The sequence below is a fragment of the Taeniopygia guttata genome, chromosome 30 (genome assembly GCF_048771995.1).
Source record: "Taeniopygia guttata chromosome 30, bTaeGut7.mat, whole genome shotgun sequence".
Lineage (NCBI taxonomy): Eukaryota > Metazoa > Chordata > Aves > Passeriformes > Estrildidae > Taeniopygia > Taeniopygia guttata.
In genome coordinates this window covers 1,918,325-1,937,945 of record NC_133055.1, presented here as the reverse complement: position 1 = coordinate 1,937,945, position 19,621 = coordinate 1,918,325, and the positions used below count along the sequence as shown (strand labels likewise).

Below are 19,621 nucleotides of genomic sequence, written 5' to 3'. Positions count from 1 at the left end.
TCCACCATTGCGCATGCGCGGGGTGACAGGGGCGGTTATGCGCCTCAACCGCTACTGTAGATTTGGGAGAGCTGGGTGGCGGACAAGGGGGATTTTGGGTTCCTTTGGCCGCTGGAGGAACGCGGGATGAGAGGGTGGAGAGGGCACGGCGGCTTTTTGGCCCCCTGGCCACAGTACGGAAAGGGGGAATATGGACGCCGCCATCTTCACAAGGGAAAGGCTATTGCGCATGCGCAAACAGGCGGCCTTTGGGCCGCCGTAGGGAAGAGGGACGCGGAGTTTATTCGGCCGCGCCGGCCGCCGTAGGGTGGGGAAGAAGGGAGCGGCTTTTGGGCCTGTCCGGCCGCCGTAGGGAGACATGGGGGGTCGATCCCATAGGAACGCTTATGGGGCCTGAAGGCCCTGTGGGGGCAGCGGGGGCTCCTTTAGGGCTCCTGTGGGTCGGGAGGGCACTGGGGGGGGGGGGGGGGCGAGGATGCTTCACAGCGGCTCGAAGCGTATTGGGAGCGTCGGGGCATTTGTGGCTTTAGCGGCGTTTGAGGCTCTTTCTTGGGAACTTTACGCTGGTTTGGGGACAGTTATTGATCCTTTAGGGAAGCCTGAGGCAGTTCTGGGGATGTTTGGGGCAGTTTGAGGGTGCTGAGGCTGTTCTGGGGCAGTTTGGGGATGTTTGAGGACATTTTAGGGGTGCTGAGGCTGTTCTGGGGCAGTTTGGGGACAGTTTAGGGGTGCTGAGGCTGTTTTTGAGGCTGGTTTACGGAGCGCGGTTTTTGGGCCCAGCCGGCCGCCGTAGGGGCCGTGATGGCGCCAATCTCCATGAGGGGGCATGCGCAGCTGATGGTTCTCTACAGCGCATGCGCGGAGCGGAAGGAGCGGCTCCCTCGGGTCGTGGCGCCCCCTGCTGAGCGGGAGGATCGGCGCATGCGCAGCACCGTCCCCTCCCTGGGGGTCCCCGAGACCCCCAAATGCCCCCTCGGCCCCCCCATTCCACCCCAGCCCCTTCTGGGGGGGCTGTGAGGCGGGAGGACCCCCCAAAACCCCGAGATTTTCTGTTTCTTTTATTTCATTTTTTCATTTTTATTTAAAAAAACGCAAAACGAGCCAGGCCCGGGGAAAGGGGGGGCACAGACTGCGGGGGGGGGGCGGTTGGGGGGGTCTCCCCCCCTCGTGGCCAAGGGATGGGGGGGCCGCACCCTAATTTGGGCGGGGGGCACAGGCTGGGGAAAGTTAAAACATCTCCGGGCAGAGCCCCCCAACCCCCTCCCCCCGCGGTAAAAATCCCCCCCAAGAAAAGGGGGATCCCCTAAAAAGGGGCTCCCTCAAGGAGGGGCGACCCCGCCCCCAGAGGGGCCCCCCCAAAAGAGGAGTGACCCCAGAAGGAGCAGGGTGTCCCACCCCCAATGCGCCCCAGAGAGAGGCACCCCACAAGAGGGGCGACCCCCTCAAAAGAGAGGTGGCGCCCCCCAAAAGAGGGGTGACCCCCTCAGGGTGTGAGATCCCCCCCAAAAGAGAGGGGAGGACCCCTCTAAAGAGAAGTGCCCCCCCCCAAAAGAGGGGTCCCCAAGGAGAAGCCCCCCCAAAAGAGGGGTGGGATTCCCCGGAGAAATGACCCCCCCAAAGAGAAGCGCCCCCAACACAGGGTGAGACCCCCCCCCCAAAAGAGAGGCAGTGCCTCCAAAGAGGGGTGTCCCCCTAGAGCAGTGCCCCCACAAAAGAGAGACCTCTCAAAGAGGGGTGGGACCCCCAAAGAAAGATGGGATTCTCCAAAAGAGAGATGAGACCCCCTCAAAGCGAGGCGGGAACCCTCAAATGAGAGGTGGGACCCTAAAGAGAGGCAAGACCCCCCCCTAAATAGGGATGGGACTCCCCCAAAGAGAGGTGGGACCCCCGGGACCCCCCCGCCCACCCCCCCAAAGTCTCTATGTGCAGCAGCGGGGGGAGGGAGGAGCCCTCCCGGATACCGAGGTGTCCCCACGGGTTTGGGGGTGTCCCCGTGGGTCTGGGGGTGTCCCTGCGGCTCTGGGGGGGCCCCCGTGGCTCTGGGGGGGTCTCTCAGGCCGGGAAGGGCTCCGGGGGGGGCTCCTCGTCCTGGAAGTGGCTGCGCTGCAGCAGCTTCACGTGGTACTCGTAGATCTTGAGCGCGGGGCCCAGGCGGATGGAGAGCCCGGTGAGCACATCGGCCCTCTGCATCAGCAGCAGCGACTTGCCGTCGATCTCCTGGGGACACGGGGACAGCGAGGGACGTTGGGGACAGCGAGGGACACTGGGGACAGCCACAGGGACAGGGGACACCCGGGGGGATGCAGGGACAGAGAGCCCCGTGAGCACATCGGCCCTCTGCATCAGTAGCCGCGACTTGCCATCGATCTCCTGGGGACAGCGAGGGACATTGGGGACAGCCACAGGGACAGGGGACAGCAGGGGGACAGAGGGGACAGGGCTGGCCCCACCTGCTCCTGGAAGGCCCCGGCCTGCTCAGGGAAGCCGGCCTCGGTGAAGTACTCGACCACGTCCCGCACCGACCACTCCACCGGGTCCACGGCCTTGTCCTTGCGCCCAGCCCTGGGGACAGGGGACAGCGTCACGGGGACATGCAGGGGACACCGCGGGGACACGGTCACGGGGGACACGGGGACAGTGTGGGGACACATGGACATGGTCTCCGCCATGGGGACAGACAGACACGGTCACCACCATGGGGACACCGTGGGGACACAGTCACTGGGACACCAGGAGGGACAGGGGGACACCAGGACCCGGTCATTGGGATGGGGACACTGTAGGGACAGGTTGTCACAGCAACAAGGAGGTGACAGAGGGACATGTCCACAGGGACAGGGGACATCCAGGGGACATGGACACAATGGTCATGGGGACACAGATGTGGGGGGGACACGGATGGTCACTGGCTGGGTGACACATGGGTGACACTGAGAGACACGGAGGGATGCTGGGTGGGACACAGGTGACACAAGGCGACACTGGGTGGCACAAAGGGACAGGGGACACTGGCCCCTGACTCACGTGCAGCTGAACGGGGCCCCCTCGGCGGCCTGGGGGCCCGGCCGGCCTGGGGACAGCGGCACCGAGGGCTCAGCCCCCGCCAGCGCCGGGGACACTGCGGGGACACCAACGGGTCACACCGGGACAGCCCCGAGTGACCACACACCCAGAGTGACCCCCGGAGTGACCCCCAGCACCCACTGACCATCCACCCTCTGCCCTGACCCTGCAGTCTGGACTGACCCCACCCCTGAACTGCCCTCAGCACCCCCAAACCTACACACCCCTACCCTCAAACTGCCCCCAGCACCCCCAAAACTGCCCCCAGCACCCCCAAACTTACACACCCCTACCCTCAAACTGCCCCCATCACCGTCAAACTTACACACCCCTACCCTCAAACTGCCCCCATCACCCCCAAACTGCCCCCAGCACCCCCAAACTTAAACCCCCCGACCCCCATCACCCCCAAAGCCCCCTGCCCCCGAATCCACCCTCCCCCCTCAGTCAGTACCTGCTCTGTCAGGCTGCCCAAAGGCCCCCTCCTTTTTGAGGGGGGCCATGTGCTGGCAGCCCCCTTCCCCCGGGGCACAGGCCTTGGGCTGGGGGGGCCGCTCGGGGGGCGGCTGCCCCGGGGGACGCAGGGGGGGCCCCCCCCGGCCCTCCCCATTCAGCTGCCGGGGGGGCCCCGCGTCCTCGGAGGCCTCCGAGCCCGTCCCGTCCTCGTCTTCGTCATCCTCATCCTCCTCCTCCTCCTCCTCCTCCCGCGCTGAGGCCTCGCTGCTGCTGCAGGGGGGCTGGGGGTCCCCAAAAGCACAGTGTGAACACCACCCCACAGAGACCCCCAAGAGCTGTGACCCCCCCAACAACCTACAGACCCCCAAAAGTCTGCGGCCCCAAAAATGTATAGCCCTGGCACCAAAATCGACAGCCCCCACCAAAGCAGGGCCTCCACAGCTGCACCTTGACCACCCTGCAGTGTGACACCAACCCCCCCCAAAAAATTCAGAGCACCCTCAGTCCTGAAAGCCACCCCCCAAATCCAGGACAGACCCAAAAATTACCCCCCCAGTCCCGCAGGGTCCCCCAAACCCAGGATGCCCCAATTCTGCGCTCCCCCCAGAGCTGTCATCCCAGCATTGTCATTGTCCCCCCCACAACATCCTGGGGTTCCTCCAACTTCCCAACCTTCCAGCCCCCCACCCCCATCCAGTCCTGGCTCTTGGTGATCCCAAAACCCATGCAGGTCCCCACTGTCACCTCAGGTCCCCTAAATCCCCCAGTCCCTGCCCCCCCCCTCCAGGCCACCCAAGTCCTCTTGGGTCCCTCAACATCCCCTGAGATCTCTGCTGTCCCCTCAGGCCCCCAGTCCCCTCAGAGGTCCCCTAAAGGGTGTCCCCAAAACCCCTCTACCCCTTAAGTCCTCTCAGGAGACCCCCCCCCAGCTCCCCATACTGTCCCAGTTCCCTCACGGGACCCCTAAATCCTCTCAGGGACCCCTAAATTGTCTCAGGATCCCTCCTCAAATCCCTTCAGCCCCCCAGACCCTTTCTCTGTGTCTTGTGTCCCCTTCCTACCCGGTTCCGTCCACCTGGTGCTCCTCCTCTGTCCCCACTAACCCTTCAGGGGCCCCCTCAGGACCCCAGTGCCCCCTCACCACCCCTGTCCCTGGTCCCCCCAGTCCCTCAGGACCGTCGGACACCCTCAAATTCCCACCACCTCACCCTGGGCCCCTCAGGGTCACCCTCCCAGAGCCCCCCAAATCTCCTACGTGCCCTCGGGGTCCCCTCAGCCCTCACGACCCCCGAACCCCTCACGGCCCGTTCCCCAGTGTCCCCTCAGGAAACCCTCAGGCCTCGCCGGTGTCCCTTCACGACCCCCGAACCTTCCCCGTGGCCTCCCGTTCCTCTCAGCGCTCGGTGCCCTCTCACGACCCCCGGGCCCCTCCGCTCCTCTCAGCCCCCCGAGACCCCCGGCGCTTCCCGCGCCCCCCTCACGACCCCCGCTCCCCTCCCTCCGATGCCCCCTCAGGGTCCCCTCAGCCCCCGGTGCCCCCTCACGATCCTCATTCCTACCAGCCCCTCACGTCCCCCCGCCGCTTCCCGCGCTCCCCCTCACAATGCTCGGGCCCCCCGCTCCCCTCAGCGCCTCACCGCTCCCCTCAGCCCCTCACCGCTCCCCTCAGCCCCTCACCGCTCCCCTCACCGCTCCCCTCACCGCTCCCCTCAGCCCCTCACCGCTCCCCTCACCGCTCCCCTCACGCCCCTCAGCGCTGCTCTCACGCCCCTCCTCACCTTCCGCGCCCTCCCCGCAGCCGCTCTCCCGCGCTCCCCGCGGGCCGTGGCGATGGCGCCCAGCCGGGTGCGCTCGGGCCGGGCCCCGCCGCCCGCTCCGCCGCCGCCGCCCGCCCCGGGGGCCGCTCCGGCCGCCCCCCCGCCGCCGCCGGGCGCGGCCGAGCCCTGGAGGCGGCCGCGGGTGAGGCGGCCGTCGCCGCCGAGCAGCCGCGCGGTGTCGCGGAGGCTGACGGGCGGCGGGCGGCGGGCGGGCGGCGGCGGGCGGCGCGGCGGCTGCACGCGGGCGGCGTTGCGGTACGAGATGCTGCCCTTGTAGGAGACGCGGAGCACGGCGCGCTGCTGGATCAGCTTCTCCAGCTCGGCACGGGTGCGCTCGGGCTCGGGGCCGTGCCGCCGCCGCACCATGCGGCAGATGCGCTCCAGGTCCGGCCGCGCCTTGCGCGAACGCAGCGAGTCGATGGTGTCCAGGATCCACTCCTGGTATCGCGGGGCCTGCTCGGGGCCCGGCGGCGGCGGCGGCGGCACCGCCATGGCCCCCCCCGCGGCACCGCCGGCCCCCCCTCCCGCGCCCCTTCCTCCTCCTCCTCCTCCTCCTCCTCCTCCTCCTCCTCCGCCCCCGCCCCGCCCGCGCGCGCCCGGTCGGAGGAGGAACCGCGGCCGCCGCGCGCGCGCCTCAGGATGGAACCGCCCCGCACGGCCGCGCCCACTGAAAGCCACGCCCACAGCGGCGATAAGCCACGCCCATCCCGGCTAAGCCACGCCCATAGGTATGTAAGTCACGCCCATGCCCGTCGGCCCCGCCCCCTCTGCAATTAGGACACGCCCATCGATTGAAACCACGCCCATGTAGGAAAGGCCACGCCCCTTCTTTCCTACAGGCCACGCCCACCTCTGGTCCCCTGCCCCCCAAAATGGGGACCCCCCCAATAGCATGGACCCCCTGAGCCCATGGAGCCCCCTGAAAACTCATGGAGCCCCGACAGACCCATTGGGGTCACCCCAAATCCATAGGGTCACCCCAAACCCATGGGGTCACCCCAAATCCATGGGGCCCCCCAAACCCATGGGGTCACCCCAAATCCATGGGGCCCCCCCAAACCCATGTGGTCACCCCAAATCCATGGGGTCCCCCCAAACCCATGGGGCCCCTAAACCCATGGGGTCACCCCAAACCCATGGGGTCACCCCAAATCCATGGGGCCCCTAAACCCATGGAGTCACCCAAAAGCCATGGGGTCCCCCCAAATCCATGGAGTCCCCCAAACCCATGGGGTCACTCCAAATCCACTGAGCCCCCCTAAACCCATGGAGCCACCCCAAACCCATGGGGTCACCCCAAACCCATGGAGTCACTCGAAACCCATGGAACCCCCCTGAACTATGGGTGCCCCTGATTCCAGAGCCCCCCAAACCGAAGACCCCCCTGAAGCAGGGACACCCCAAACCCATGAAGCTACCCCAAATCCATGAGGTGACCCCCAAAATCATGGATCCCCCCCCAATTCCAAGGGATCCCCCCAAACTCATGGGGTCTCCCCATCATGAGCCCCTCTGACCCACTGGGGTCACCCCAAACCCACCAGGGTCCTCCCAAACCCATAGGTCACCCCAATTCCAGGGCCCCCCTAAGTCATGGACACCCCAAACCCACTGGGGTCCCCCCCAAACCCATGGGACCCCCCCACTTCGGGAGGACCCCAAAATTTCCAAACCCAATTTTTATCCCAAACTTTATTGATTCTTCTCAAACCCGTTTACAACGAAGCCTTGGGGGGGCTGGCTCCCCCGCAGGGGGTTTTGGGCCCCCCCACGGTTTTGGGGACCTCCAATTGGGGACAAAGTGGGGGGGTTTTCATGTGGGGGGATTAAAACAGGGGAGTCACAGCCCTGGGACACCCCAAAACAGGGGGTCCCAGCCCTGGGGCCCCCAAACGCCCTGGGGTTGGGGTTCAGGTGTACTTCAGGTATCTCCAGGTATGGGGGTTCAGGGTTTATGGGAAGTTTTATACGATTTTGGGGTCCAGCTGTGCATTTTTGGGGTCCAGGTCTGCATTTTGGGGAGCAGCTGTGCAGTTTTGGGGTGCAGCTCTGCCTTTTGGGTGCCTCCAGGCGCTCTGGGCTCAGGTCCTGGCAGGTCCTCAAAGCCCAGCAGGATCTGCGGGGGCAGAAAAATCCTCAAAATTTCCCAAAACCTCCCCAGATCCCCCCCAGAGGACCCCAAAACCCCACCAGGGACCCCAGAACCCCCAAGGGACTCCATATCCCCCAGATATCCCTCAGAAGTCCCCAAGAAACTCCCAAGACTCCCCTGGGACACCCCAAGGGGACAAGGGACACCTCGGGGACCCCCTGGGGGGGCAGGGGACACTTTGGGGACACCGGAAGGGGAAAAGAGACATGTTGGGGACAGCCTGTGAGGGGAGGGTTGACACACTGAGGGGGACAGGGAGGGCCCTGGGGGACGTGGGGACATCTGGGGTCAATGGGGACACACCTTGGAGGGCCACCAGAAACCCTGGGGACGCCTGGGGACAATGGGGACAATGGGGACACATCTTGGAGGGCCACCAGAGGTGTCCGAGGAAAGGGAAAGTTCCAGCTCTGCTTCAGCACCTGGGGACAGGGACACCTGGGGACACCTGTGTGACACCTGTGTGACACCTGGGGACAGGGACATCCTGTGTCACACCTGGGGACAGGGACACCTGTGTGACCTGGGGACACTGCCCAGGACATCCTGGTCACCTCCTTGGCCCTGGGGACACCCCATCGATGGCACCAAGGTGCCACCAGAGCCCCCCACGCTGGGGACAGACACGTCCCCTCGAGGCCAAGGACATCAACACGTGTCCCCCCCGCCCTGGGGACATCCTGGGGACACCAGTGGCCCCAGACCCGATGTCACCGGTGTCACCCCCACCCCGCATTCCCAACCCCCCTCCTCTGTCACCTCCCCGTGCTGGGGTTGTCCCCTCCTGTGTCCCCCTCTGTCCCCTCCGTCCCTGTCCCTCATCCCTGTGTCCCCTGTCCCCCATGTCCCCAACAGAGGACAGCACCCAGAGCTGGCCCCACTTTGGGGTGGGGGGACCCCAAAAACCACAGAGAGGAACAGGGACAGCACTGGAGTGGGCTCCTCGGGGACATCGAGGGGACAGGGGGATGTGGGAGTGTCCCCAAGGGACAGGGACACCCCCAAAGGGACAGGGGACACCCCCAAAGGGACAGGGGACACCCCAAAGAGACCCCGAGGAACAGGAGGGGACAGGGGGGACCCCAAAAGGGACCAAGGCCACCCCACATGTCCCGGGCCCCCCTCACCGTGTCCGCAGCTGTCGCTGGCCGCTGTCCCCGGAGCTCAGCCTTTGTGCCCAGGGCCTCCCAGTACGGCCCAGTCGGACCAGTGACCCCCTGGGGGGAGAATGAGTTCCCCCCGCGACTGGGGAAACTGAGGCAGGAGGAAACCGCCCTCCCCCCAACTTAGGGACTCGCCCAAATGACTCGGGGGTACAAGGGGGGACCTTTGGGGGCGGCCCTCTGCCCCCCCCGGTCAGGGCTCACTCTGGGTGTTCCCTCCCCGGTTTTGGGGTGCCCCCGTCCCGGCCTGGTCCCGGGGAAGCTCCCCCCGGCCCAGGCCCCCCCCGTAGCGGAGGAGGCGCCCCAAAAGCAGCGCCCAGAGCAGCGCCTGCAGCCACAGCTGGAACGGGAGGTCCCAGCCCCAGCCGGGACCCCCGGGGGACATCGTCCCCCCGCTGTCCCCTGCTGTCCCCCCGGTGTCCCAGTACCGCTCGAGCCCTCCCGGCTTTGTTCCCGAAGCCCCGGGGAATGGGGGATGGTGGGGCCTGACCCGGCCGCACCCCCCGGGCCCCCCCGGATCCATCCCGGGGGCACCGGGAGCGCACCACTTCCCTCGGCCGGGACCGCGCCCTACCGGGACCGCGCCCTACCGGGACCGCGCCCCTTCAGCAGACCACGCCCCTTCATCAGACCACGCCCTCATCGCCATGGCAACGGCCCATTGGCACCGCCCCTTTCGTTAGCCACGCCCATATCCACATGGTAACTGACCACGCCCCCCCTCCAGGGCCCCGCCCTTCCCCGTGGCAACCCCGCGCGCCTTCTGTCGCTATGGTAACGCCGGCGCCGCGCCCCTCCCGAGGCCACGCCCCTTATTTCATATTAAACACCCAGGCCACGCCTCCCACCAAGCCACGCCCCTTCACGGCCCCATGGCAACGCCCGCTCCCTTCCCGAGCCCCGCCCCTGGCCCCGCCCTTTATCAAGCCCCGCCCTTTACCAAGCCCCGCCCCCGCTGGGGAGGGGGTGACACCCCGGGGGGAGGGAGGGGACCCCAGACCCGGCCCGGGCCCGGTTCGCTCGGCAGGGCCCTGGACCACCGGTGCCCCCGGAGCCCCCCCTCACCGCTCTCAGTGCCCCCCGGGCCCCACCATCCCCTCGGTCCCTCCCCCGGCCTCCCCCTGCTCCTCGTACTTCCTGCCGACCCCCGCTCCCCATCCCTCGGCTCATGGCTCTCCCGCTCCCCCGGTGCCCCAGCCCCGGTACCCCGGTGTCCCGCTCGCCCTCTCCAGCCCCGCTGCTTGCACTTCGGTCCCCCGCTGTCCCGATATCCCGGGGTTCCGCTCTCCGGCTTTCACAGGTACCCGCTCGCGCGGTGTCTATCCCGGTATGTGTGGTGATATCCCGGTGTGGATCGCGGTCTCTATCCCGATATCCCGCTGTCTATCGCGATATCCCGATTCCCCCCTCACGTCTCTCTCCTGCTCCCGCCGCCTTTCCCCTCACGGGCACGGAGTTCCCGCGGGCCCCGCCCACCCCCTGCTCCCGCCGCTCATTGGCTACGCCGCCCGACCCACAGCCGTTCCATTGGCTAGCGTGGCCCCGAGACCCACCCACCGCCGCTCCTCATTGGTCAGGGCAGCGCTCTGTCCAGAGGTCGCCCCGCCCCTGTCCCGTCCATTGAACACGAACCCACCGAGGGGCGGGGCCTGGGGCAGGGGGCGGGGTCTAAAGTGATTGACATTCGATGGGCGGGGTTTGTGCAGAAGGGGCGGGACACCCGTGATTGACAGGGGAGGGGCGGGGCTGAGTGGGCCGGGGGCGTGGCTTGCACTCCCAGCCTCGTGCCTGGCACAAGGGCTCATTAATTAACCCCCTTAATTAAATTAATGGGGCCTCCAATAAACCCTGCTCTCTGCTCTGTGTCTGTCAATTAATCCGCTCTTCCTTCCTATTCCTGCACAGTTAACCAGCTCCTGTTTAATTACCCCAGCTCATTAGCATATGTAAATATATGGCTGATGACAGTGATTAGCAGGGCTCCTGCTGCTCTTAATTACTCATTAGCTGGGATGGACCTGCCTGTTAATTGGCTTAAGGAGCCTCACATCATAAGCCCCAGCTCATTAACATTTCTCATTAGTGCTTCTTCATTAACATTTCTATTAGTGCTCCCCCTTAAGACTCCTCCCTAAAGTACGCCTACCTTCATTAACACCCTTCATCAGCACCCTCCCTCATTAACACCCATCATTAATGCCCCCGCATTAACGCCTCTCATTAACGCCTCCTCATTAAGGCCCATCATTAACGCCCATCATTAACACCTTTCATTAACGCCCTCTCCTTAACGGCCCTCATTAACACAGCTCATTAACACAGCTCATTAACACCCCTCATTAACGCCCCTCATTAACGCCTCTAACATCGCTCATTTAAGCCCCTCATTAACGCTGCCTCATTAACTCCCATATTAACGCCCCTCATTAACTCCCCCTCATTAACACCCCTCATTAACGCCCCCTTATTAACACCCTTCATTAACGCCCATCATTAACACCTCTCATTAACGCCCCTCATAAACGTCCCTCATTAACGACCCCTTCTTAACGCCCCTCATTAATGCCCCTCACTAATGCTCCTCATTAAGACCCGTCATTAACGCCCCCTCATTAATGCTCCTCATTAACGCCTCTAACATCCCTCATTTAAGCCCCTCATTAACGCTGCCTCCTTAACGCCCATATTAACGCCCCTCATTAACTCCCCCTCATTAACACCCCTCATTAACGCCCCCTTATTAACACCCTTCATTAACGCCCATCATTAACGCCCCTCATATACGTCCCTCATTAATGACCCCTTATTAATGCCCCTCATCAACGCCTGTCATTAATGCCCCTCACTAATGCTCCTCATTAACGCCCCCCCTTATTAACGCCCCTCATTAACGTCCTTCATTAACGACCCCTCATTAACGCCCGTCATTAATGTCCCTCACTAATGCTCCTCATTAACGCCCCCTCATTAATGTTTCTAACACCTCTCATTAACAACTCCCCTCATTAATGCCCGTCATTAACGCCCCCTCATTGACGCCCGTCATTATTGCCCCCTGATTAACGCCCCTCATAAACTCCCCTCATTAACATCCCTCATCAACGCCCCTTCATTAACGCCCCGCTGAGCGGCAGCGCTGCAGTTCCGGCGGTGGCCGCGGGGGGCGCTGCTGAGGCGGGAGGGGTCGGTGCAGTTCCGGCGGTGGCCGCGGGGGGCGCTGCTGAGGCGGGAGGGGTTGGTGCAGTTCCGGCGGTGGCCGCGGGGGGCGCTGCTGAGGCGGGAGGGGTCGGTGCAGTTCCGGCGGTGGCCGCGGGGGCGCTGCTGAGCGGGAGCGGAGGGCGGGGGTCCCGCAGTTCCGGCGGCCGCCGGCGGGGGGAGCCCGCGGGCGCGGGGCGGTGCGGGGGGGTCGCGCCGCGATCGCCGCATGGAGCTGAACCCGCAGGTACCGGGGGGGGCCGGGGGGTACCGGGGGGGGCCGGGGGGTCCCGGGGCCCGCCCGGGGCTGGGGGAGCGGCCCCCGGGGGATGGGGGGCACGGGGGGGCCGGGGGGAGCCGCCCCCGCAGGTGCGGAGGGGCCGGGGGGGCGCTGGGAATTGGGGGGGGGCGCCGTTAAACCGGGGGGGGATGGGGGGATCTTAAGGGGGGGTGGGGGGATTTAAAGGGGGGGATGGGGGGATTTTAACGGGGGGGCCGTAAATCTGGGGTGGGTCCTGAGGGGGGGAGGCTGTGTGAATTGGGGGGGGCTGGGAATTGGGGGGTCCCGAGGTGCGGGGGAGGGGCCGTGAAGAAAAGGGGGGCTGGAAAAAGGGGGGGTGCAAAGGGGGGGCGAGCGATGTCCCCGGGGGGGCGGGGGTGACATCGAGGGGGGGGCAGGGCGGGGGCCGAGGGTAAAGGGGGGGTGGGGAACAGGGCGGGGGCCGGGAATTGGGGGGGAGCGCGTGAAAAGGGGGGTGCGGCCCCTCCCGACCCCCCCCACCCCCATTTGGGGTCCTCCTGGGGGGGCGTTTTGTTCCCCCCTCCCCCCGGGGAAACTGAGGCGGGGGTGGTGGTGGAGACCCCGCAGGTGTTTTTGGGGGGGGGGGCTGGGGGGGGTCCGCCCCCGCCTCAGTTTCCCCAAGGGGGGGGGTGGAATTGGGGAGGGGGTGGGGGGGGCGATGTCGGCGCGCGGAGCATTCTGGGATGGAGCTGCGCCCCCCCCATCACCGGGGGGGGGGTGGGTGATGGGGGGATTCTCCCACAATGCACCGCGGCGCCGTCGCCCCTGGCAACCCGGGGCTGAGCTTCCCACAATGCACCGCGGCCGCATCGGCCCCTGCGCGGGGTGAGGGGGGGCCGGGGGGTCCCGGAGGGTGATCGATAATTGGAATTGACCCCCCCGGGCTGCCGAGCCGCGGATTTGGGGGGGGTCCCATGCCGGGGGGATCTGGGGGGAGCAGATGGCCCGGGGGGGCGGGGGGGGCACAGAATCCGGGGGGGTCCGGGCAGCGGGGTCCCCCCTTCCCCTCATTAATTCATCCCCCAATTAATTCAGCCCCTCGTTAATTGGCCCCTGTTTCATAACGCCCCATTCATTCACCCCCCCATTAGCTTAACCCTCCCTCATTAATTCACCCCTTCATTAATTTAACTGCCCCCCGTGAATTTACTTCCTCAGTAATTACCCCCCCATTAATTTAACCCCCCTAATTAATTCAACCCCTCATTAATTTCAACCCCCTCTTTAATTCCCCAGCCTCATTAATTCCCCCATTCATTAATTTCCCCCTCATTGATCTCCCCTCATTAATTCCCTCCCCATTAATTCCCCCATTAATTAATTACCCCCTCATTAATTATCATTCATTAATTAACCCTCCTTATTAATTCCCCCATTCATTCCCCCATTAATTAATTACCCCCTCATTAATACCCCATCATTAATTTCCCTCTCAATAATTAACCCCCCTTATTAATTCCCCCAATAATCCCCCGCTTTGATTCCCCCCTCATTGATTCCCCCTCATTAATTCCCCCGTCATTAATTTCCCCCTTATTAATTAACCGCCCTTATTAATTCCCCCAATAATTCCCCCATTAATTAACCCCCCTCATTAATCCCCCCTTAATTCCCCCCTCTCATTAATCCCCCTCATTAATCCCCCTCATTAATCCCCTCTCATTAATTACCCCTCCCGCGGTTTTTGGGGTGCCCCTGACCCCCCGTTTTCTCTCCCCAGGTCGGAGCCCCCCGCTGATCCCGGGGGGTCCCCGCGCCCCTCCCCCGCCATGCCGCGCCCCGCCCCCACCCCCGGCCCGGTTCTGCTCCCGGTTCTGGTCCCGGTGTCGGTGTCGGTGCCGGCCCCGCTCCCGCTGCTGCTGCTGCTCCTGCTCGGCACCGCCCCGGGCGGCCACGGTGAGGGACCGGGAACGGGAACGGGAATGGGAACGGGAATGGGAACAGGAATGGGAATGGGAACGGGAATGGGCACGGGAATGGGGACGGGAATGGGAATGGGAATGGGGATGGGAACGGGAACGGGAATGGGAATGGGAATGGGAATGGGAATGGGAATGGGAATGGGAATGGGACCGGGAATGGGAATGGGAACGGGAATGGGAACGGGAATGGGAATGGGAACGGGAATGGGAACGGGGATGGGAATGGGAATGGGAACGGGGATGGGAATGGGAATGGGAATGGGAATGGGAATGGGAATGGGAATGGGAACGGGGACGGGAATGGGGGAGACACAGGACCGGGACCAGGACTGGGACACGGGGATGGGAACGGGAATGGGGACGGGGAGGACAGGGGGGGACATGGTGAGACACAGGACTGGGACCGGGACGCGGGGGGGGCAGGGGACTGGGACTGGGACGTGGGGAGGACACAGACACGTTGAAGGACCGGGACAGGGACCAGGACACAGGGGGGACATGGTGGGACCGGGACACGGTGAGGGACAGGGACAGGGACTGGGATATGGGATACAGGACATGGGGAGACATGGGACAGGGACAGGGACACAGTGAGGGACAGGAACTGGGATATGGGGAGACATGGGGAGACATAGGGGGACACGGGACAGGGACAGGGACAGGGACAGGGACAGGGACAGGGACAGGGACAGGGACAGGGACGGGGACGGGGACTGGGACTGGGACGGAGACAGGGACACGGGGGAGGGTACGGGGGGGACACGGGGAAGGCGTGCGAGGGGTGGGTGACACCCCAGAGGTGTAAGGGGTGTGCAAGGGGTGTGCAAGGGGTGTGCAAGGGGTGTGCAAGGGGTGTGCAAGGGGTGTGCAAGGTGTGTGTCAGGGCTGTACAACACCCCAGGTGTGTAAGGACTGCGCAAGGGGTGTGTAACGAGTGTGCAGTGGGTGTGTAATGATTGTGCAGTGGGTGTGTAATGAGTGTGCAAGGGCTGTGTAATGGGCGTGCAGTGGGTGTGTAGTGGGTGTGTAACAAGTGTGCAGTGGGTGTGTAATGAGTGTGTAAGGGCTGTGTAACGGGTGTGCAGTGGGTGTGTAAGGGCTGTGTAACGAGTGTGTAATGAGTGTGCAAGGGCTGTGTAACGAGTGTGTAATGAGTGTGTAAGGGCTGTGTAACGGGTGTGCAGTGGGTGTGTAAGGGCTGTGTAACGAGTGTGTAATGAGTGTGCAAGGGCTGTGTAACGAGTGTGTAATGAGTGTGTAAGGGCTGTGTAACGGGTGTGCAGTGGGTGTGTAAGGGCTGTGTAACGAGTGTGCAAGGGGTGTGTAAAGAGTGTGCAAGGGGTGTGTAAAGAGTGTGCAGTGGGTGTGTAATGAGTGTGCAAGGGCTGTGTAACGACTGTGCAGTGGGTGTGTAAGGGCTGTGTAAGGGCTGTGTAACGGGTGTGCAATGGGTGTGCAAGGGGTGTGTAAGGGCTGTGTAACAAGTGTGCAGTGGGTGTGTAATGAGTGTGTAAGGACTGTGTAACGGGTGTGCAATGGGTGTGCAAGGGCTGTGTAACAAGTGTGCAGTGGGTGTGTAATGAGTGTGTAAAGACTGTGTAACGAGTGTGCAGTGGGTGTGTAATGAGTGTGTAGGGGGTGTGTAACAAGTGTGCAGTGAGTGTTTAATGAGTGTGTAACAGGTGTGCAAGGGCTGTGCAAGGGCTGTGTAACTGGTGTGCAGTGGGTGTGTAATGAGTGTGTAAGTGGTGTGTAATGAGTGTGCAGTGGGTGTGTAAGAGCTGTGTAACAAGTGTGCAAGGGGTGTGTAAGGGCTAATGGGTGTCCAGTGGGTGTGTAAGGGCTGTGTAACAAGTGTGCAGTAGGTGTGCAAGGGGTGTGTAAAGAGTGTGTAAGGGCTGTGTAACAGGTGTGCAGTGGGTGTGTAGGGGCTGTGTAATGAGTGTGCAATGGGTGTGTAATGAGTGTGTAAGGGCTGTGTAATGGATGTGCAGTGGCTGTGCAATGGGTGTATAAGGGGTGTATAACGGGTGTGCAAGGGCTGTGTAAAAAGTGTGCAGGGGGTGTGCAAGGGGTGTGTAACGGGTGTGCAAGGACTGTGTAACAGGTGTGCAGTGGGTGTGCAAGGGCTGTGTAATGAGTGTGCAAGGCCGGCACCACAGCCCCACCTGGGCCTGGCTCTTGGGGTGTCCCGGAATCCGGGATTGGGAAATTCGGGATTTGGGGATCTGGGAAATTTGGGATACCCTGGGTTTTAGGGGATCCAGGTGTTTCAGATTGGGGGATCCCAGGTATTGGGATTTGGGTCCCAGGTGTTTGGGATCAGGGGATCCAGGTGTTTGGGGTCCAGCTGTTCAGCATTTGGGGTCCCAGCTGTTTGGGATTTGGGGCTGCAGGGCAGGGGGTGCCCAGGGTCCCTGATTTGGGGTTTGGGGCCCAGGTGGTCCCTGCACCCCAAGGGCTGAGCAGGGCACAGAGGTGGGGGTGAGGGACCCCCTTTGGGGTTCAGTACCCCCCTTTGGGGTTCTCTGATCCCGTTTGGGATTCACTGACCCCATTTGGGGTTCCCTGCCCCCATTTGGGGTTCCCTGCCCCCGTTTGGGGTTCCCTGCCCCCGTTTGGGGTTCCCTGCCCCTGTTTGGGGTTCCCTGACCCCGTTTGGGGTTTCCTGACCCCGTCTGGGGTTCTGTGCCCCCGTTTGGGGTTCCCTGCCCCCATTTGGGGTTCACTGATCCCATTTGGGGTTCCCTGACCCCATTTGGGGTTCCCTGCCCCCATTTGGAGTTCCCTGACCCCGTCTGGGGTTCCCTGACCCCGTTTGGGGTTCCCTGACCCCCTTTGGAGTTCCCTGCCCCCGTTTGCGGTTCCCTGACCCGTCTGGGGTTCCCTGACCCCTTTGGGGTTCTGTGCCCCAGGGCTGATCCGGGGGGCGCTGCCCTTCGGGCTGGCGCGCCGGGAGCTGGCGTGTGAGGGGTACCCGCTGGAGCTGCGCTGCCCCGGCAGCGACGTCGTCCTGGTGGCTGACGCCAACTACGGCCGCACCGACGACAAAATCTGCGACGCCGACCCCGGGCAGATGGCGAACGTGCAGTGCTACCTGCCCCAGGCCCAGCCCATCATGGCCCAGAGGTGACACGGGGACACCGGGGACACTGGGGGCAGTGGGGGTGTTGGGGACACTGGGGGCAGTGGGGACACTGGGGGTGTTGGGGACATTGGGGACACTGAGGGCATTGGGGGTGTTGGGGACATGGGGACATTGGGGACATTGGGGACATTTGGGACATTATGGGGCACTGGGGACATTGGGGACATTGGGGACATTGTGGGGCACTGGGGACTTTGGGGACATTGGGGACACTGGGGACATTGTGGGGCACTGGGGACATTGGGGACATGGGGACATTGTGGGGCACTGGGGACATTGGGGACATTGGGGACATTGTGGGGCACTGGGGACATTGGGGACATTGGGGACATTGTGGGGCACTGGGGACACTGGGGAGCACTGGGGACATTGGGGACATTGAGGACATTGGGGACATTGGGGACATTGTGGGGCACTGGGGACATGGCCCTGGCCCTGCACGTGATGGCACAGACAGGACATGGGGGGGACACGGCCACACAGGGGGACATGGGGACATGCAGGGGACACGAGGACGTGTGGGAGGCTTGGGACAGCTGGGGACACCTTGGGGACAGGCTGGGGACACCTTGGGGACAGGCTGGGGACATGGGGACAGGCACACAGGTGGGTGGGACATGGGGGAGAGGGGACGTGCTGGGACTTGGGGACACGTGGGGACAGTTGGAGGTGTGGGGGTGGCACAAGGGGGACATGGGGACACCAAGGGTGTGGGACACGTGGCGTGTGTGGCCCTGGGTGCAGCATGGGGACAACACGGGGGTGGCACAGGTGGCAGCTGAGTCTTGTGTCCCCAAGCACCAGGGCCACGCGTGTGCCCTGCTCTGTGTCCCCACTGTCCTTGTGTCACTCCTGTCCCCTGTGACCCTGGTCCCGTGTCCTGTGTGTCCCCACTGTCCTGCTGTCCCCTGTCCCTCCATGTCCCCGTGTCCTCGTGTTGCTGCTGTCCCTCTCTGTCCCTGTGTCCCCATTGCATGTCCTCTGTGTCCCCTCGCTGTCCCCATGTCCCCGATGTCCCCTGTCCCCCCGTGTCCCCACTGTGTCCCCACTGTGTCCCCACTGTGTCCCCACTGTGTCCCCACTGTCTCTGTGTCCCCTGTGTCCCCCCCATGGTGTCCCATGTCCCTTCAGGTCCCCTCACACCCCCCTGGATCTGTGTCCCCTCCTGTCCCATGTCCCCAACGTGTCCCTTGTGTCCCTGATGTGTCCCCTCTGCGTCTGTGACATGTCCCTATGTCCCTGATGTGTCCCCAACGTGTCCCCACGGTGTCCCCACCATGTCCCGCTGTCCCTGATGTGTCCCTGCGTGTCCCCGTGGTGTCCCTGCCACGTCCCCATGTCCCCCTGTCCATGCTGTGTCCCCGTGTCCCCATGGTGCCCCTGACGTGTCCCCGTGTCCCCCCGTGTCCCTGGTGTGTCCCCGTGTCCCTGCAGTGTCCCTGGTGTGTCCCTGCCATGACCCCACGTGTCCCTGCCGTGTCCCCGTGTCCCTGACGTGTCCCTGCCGTGTCCCCACGTGTCCCCACGTGTCCCCCCGTGTCCCTGGTGTGTCCCTGACGTGTCCCCGCGTGTCCCCAGGTGCAATAACCGCACTCAGTGCGTGGTGGTCGCCGGCTCTGACGCCTTCCCCGACCCCTGCCCGGGCACCTACAAATACCTGGAGGTGCAGTACGACTGCGTGCCCTACAGTGAGTGAGCCAGCTGCCCCATAGATCCTGCCCCATAGATCCTGCCCCATAGATCCTGCCCTGCCCCATAGATCCTGCCCTGCCCCACAGCAGCCCGGAGCCACCACCCCATCCCAGCCCCCACAAAAACCCGGAGGTGCTGTACGACTGCGTGCCCTACAGTGAGTGACCCACAGATCCTGACCCACAGATCCTGACCCACAGATCCTGCCCCATAGATCCTGCCCCACAGATCCTGCCCCACAGATCCTGCCCCACAGATCCTGCCCCATAGATTCTGCCCCATAGATCACAGCCTGCCCCATAGATCCCATCCTGCCCCACAGATCCTGCCCCATAGATCCCATCCTGCCCCATAGATCCCATCCTGCCCCACAGATCTTCCCCACAGCTCTGCGCTGTCCTGCCCCACAGCACCCCCAGTCCTGGCACCTACAAGTACCTGGAGGTGCCATCTGTCCCCCACAGGGATTGCTGCCCCACGGCTCTGCCCCACAGCTCTGCCCCACGGCTCTGCCCCATAGCATTGCCGCATAACCCTGTTCTGTCCCATAGCTGTGCCCACAGCCCTGCCCGATAGACCCAGCCCCACAGCTCTGCCCCACAGTGCCCCCCAGCCCCACAGCTCTGCCCCACAGCTCTGCCCCACAGCACCCCACAGCACCCAGAGGTGCACCCGGGAACCCCCGCCCCACAGTGCCCGAGGGACCCCACAG

General features: G+C 64.0%; 2 protein-coding genes and 1 long non-coding RNA gene across 7 annotated transcripts in view; 1 reads left to right on the top strand and 2 right to left on the bottom strand.

The window, feature by feature from the left end:
- Positions 1–1,045: 1,045 nt before the first annotated feature.
- On the bottom strand, positions 1,046–5,891 carry SAMD1 (sterile alpha motif domain containing 1). Its single transcript, XM_072920063.1, has 5 exons — positions 5,298–5,891; positions 3,518–3,800; positions 3,025–3,118; positions 2,451–2,562; positions 1,046–2,217 (listed from the first exon to the last, which is right to left on the bottom strand). The coding sequence occupies exons 1-5, from the start codon at positions 5,826–5,828 to the stop codon at positions 2,053–2,055; spliced, it is 1,185 nt and encodes a 394-aa protein (XP_072776164.1). The 5' UTR covers positions 5,829–5,891; the 3' UTR covers positions 1,046–2,052.
- A 1,122-nt stretch (positions 5,892–7,013) lies between these two features.
- On the bottom strand, positions 7,014–10,109 carry LOC140681010 (uncharacterized). Of its 4 annotated transcripts, none has more exons than XR_012052298.1 (4): positions 9,858–10,109; positions 8,616–8,705; positions 7,792–7,958; positions 7,014–7,452 (listed from the first exon to the last, which is right to left on the bottom strand). It is a non-coding gene; the product is annotated as an uncharacterized lncRNA (long non-coding RNA). The 4 variants fall into 4 exon arrangements; XR_012052297.1 differs by having other exon boundaries at positions 9,956–10,109; XR_012052299.1 differs by lacking the exon at positions 7,792–7,958.
- A 1,704-nt stretch (positions 10,110–11,813) lies between these two features.
- Positions 11,814–19,621, top strand: part of ADGRL1 (adhesion G protein-coupled receptor L1) — a 54,961-nt gene continuing 47,153 nt past the window's right edge. For both annotated transcript variants that reach the window (XR_012052294.1, XM_072920056.1), the window contains exons 1-4: positions 11,814–12,093; positions 13,868–14,043; positions 16,985–17,198; positions 18,796–18,905. Coding sequence is in view for 1 of the 2 variants with exons in the window: in XM_072920056.1 (XP_072776157.1) it covers positions 13,917–14,043; positions 16,985–17,198; positions 18,796–18,905 (451 nt within the window). In the remaining variant the exon portion in view is untranslated. The remainder of the gene's footprint in view (positions 12,094–13,867; positions 14,044–16,984; positions 17,199–18,795; positions 18,906–19,621) is intronic.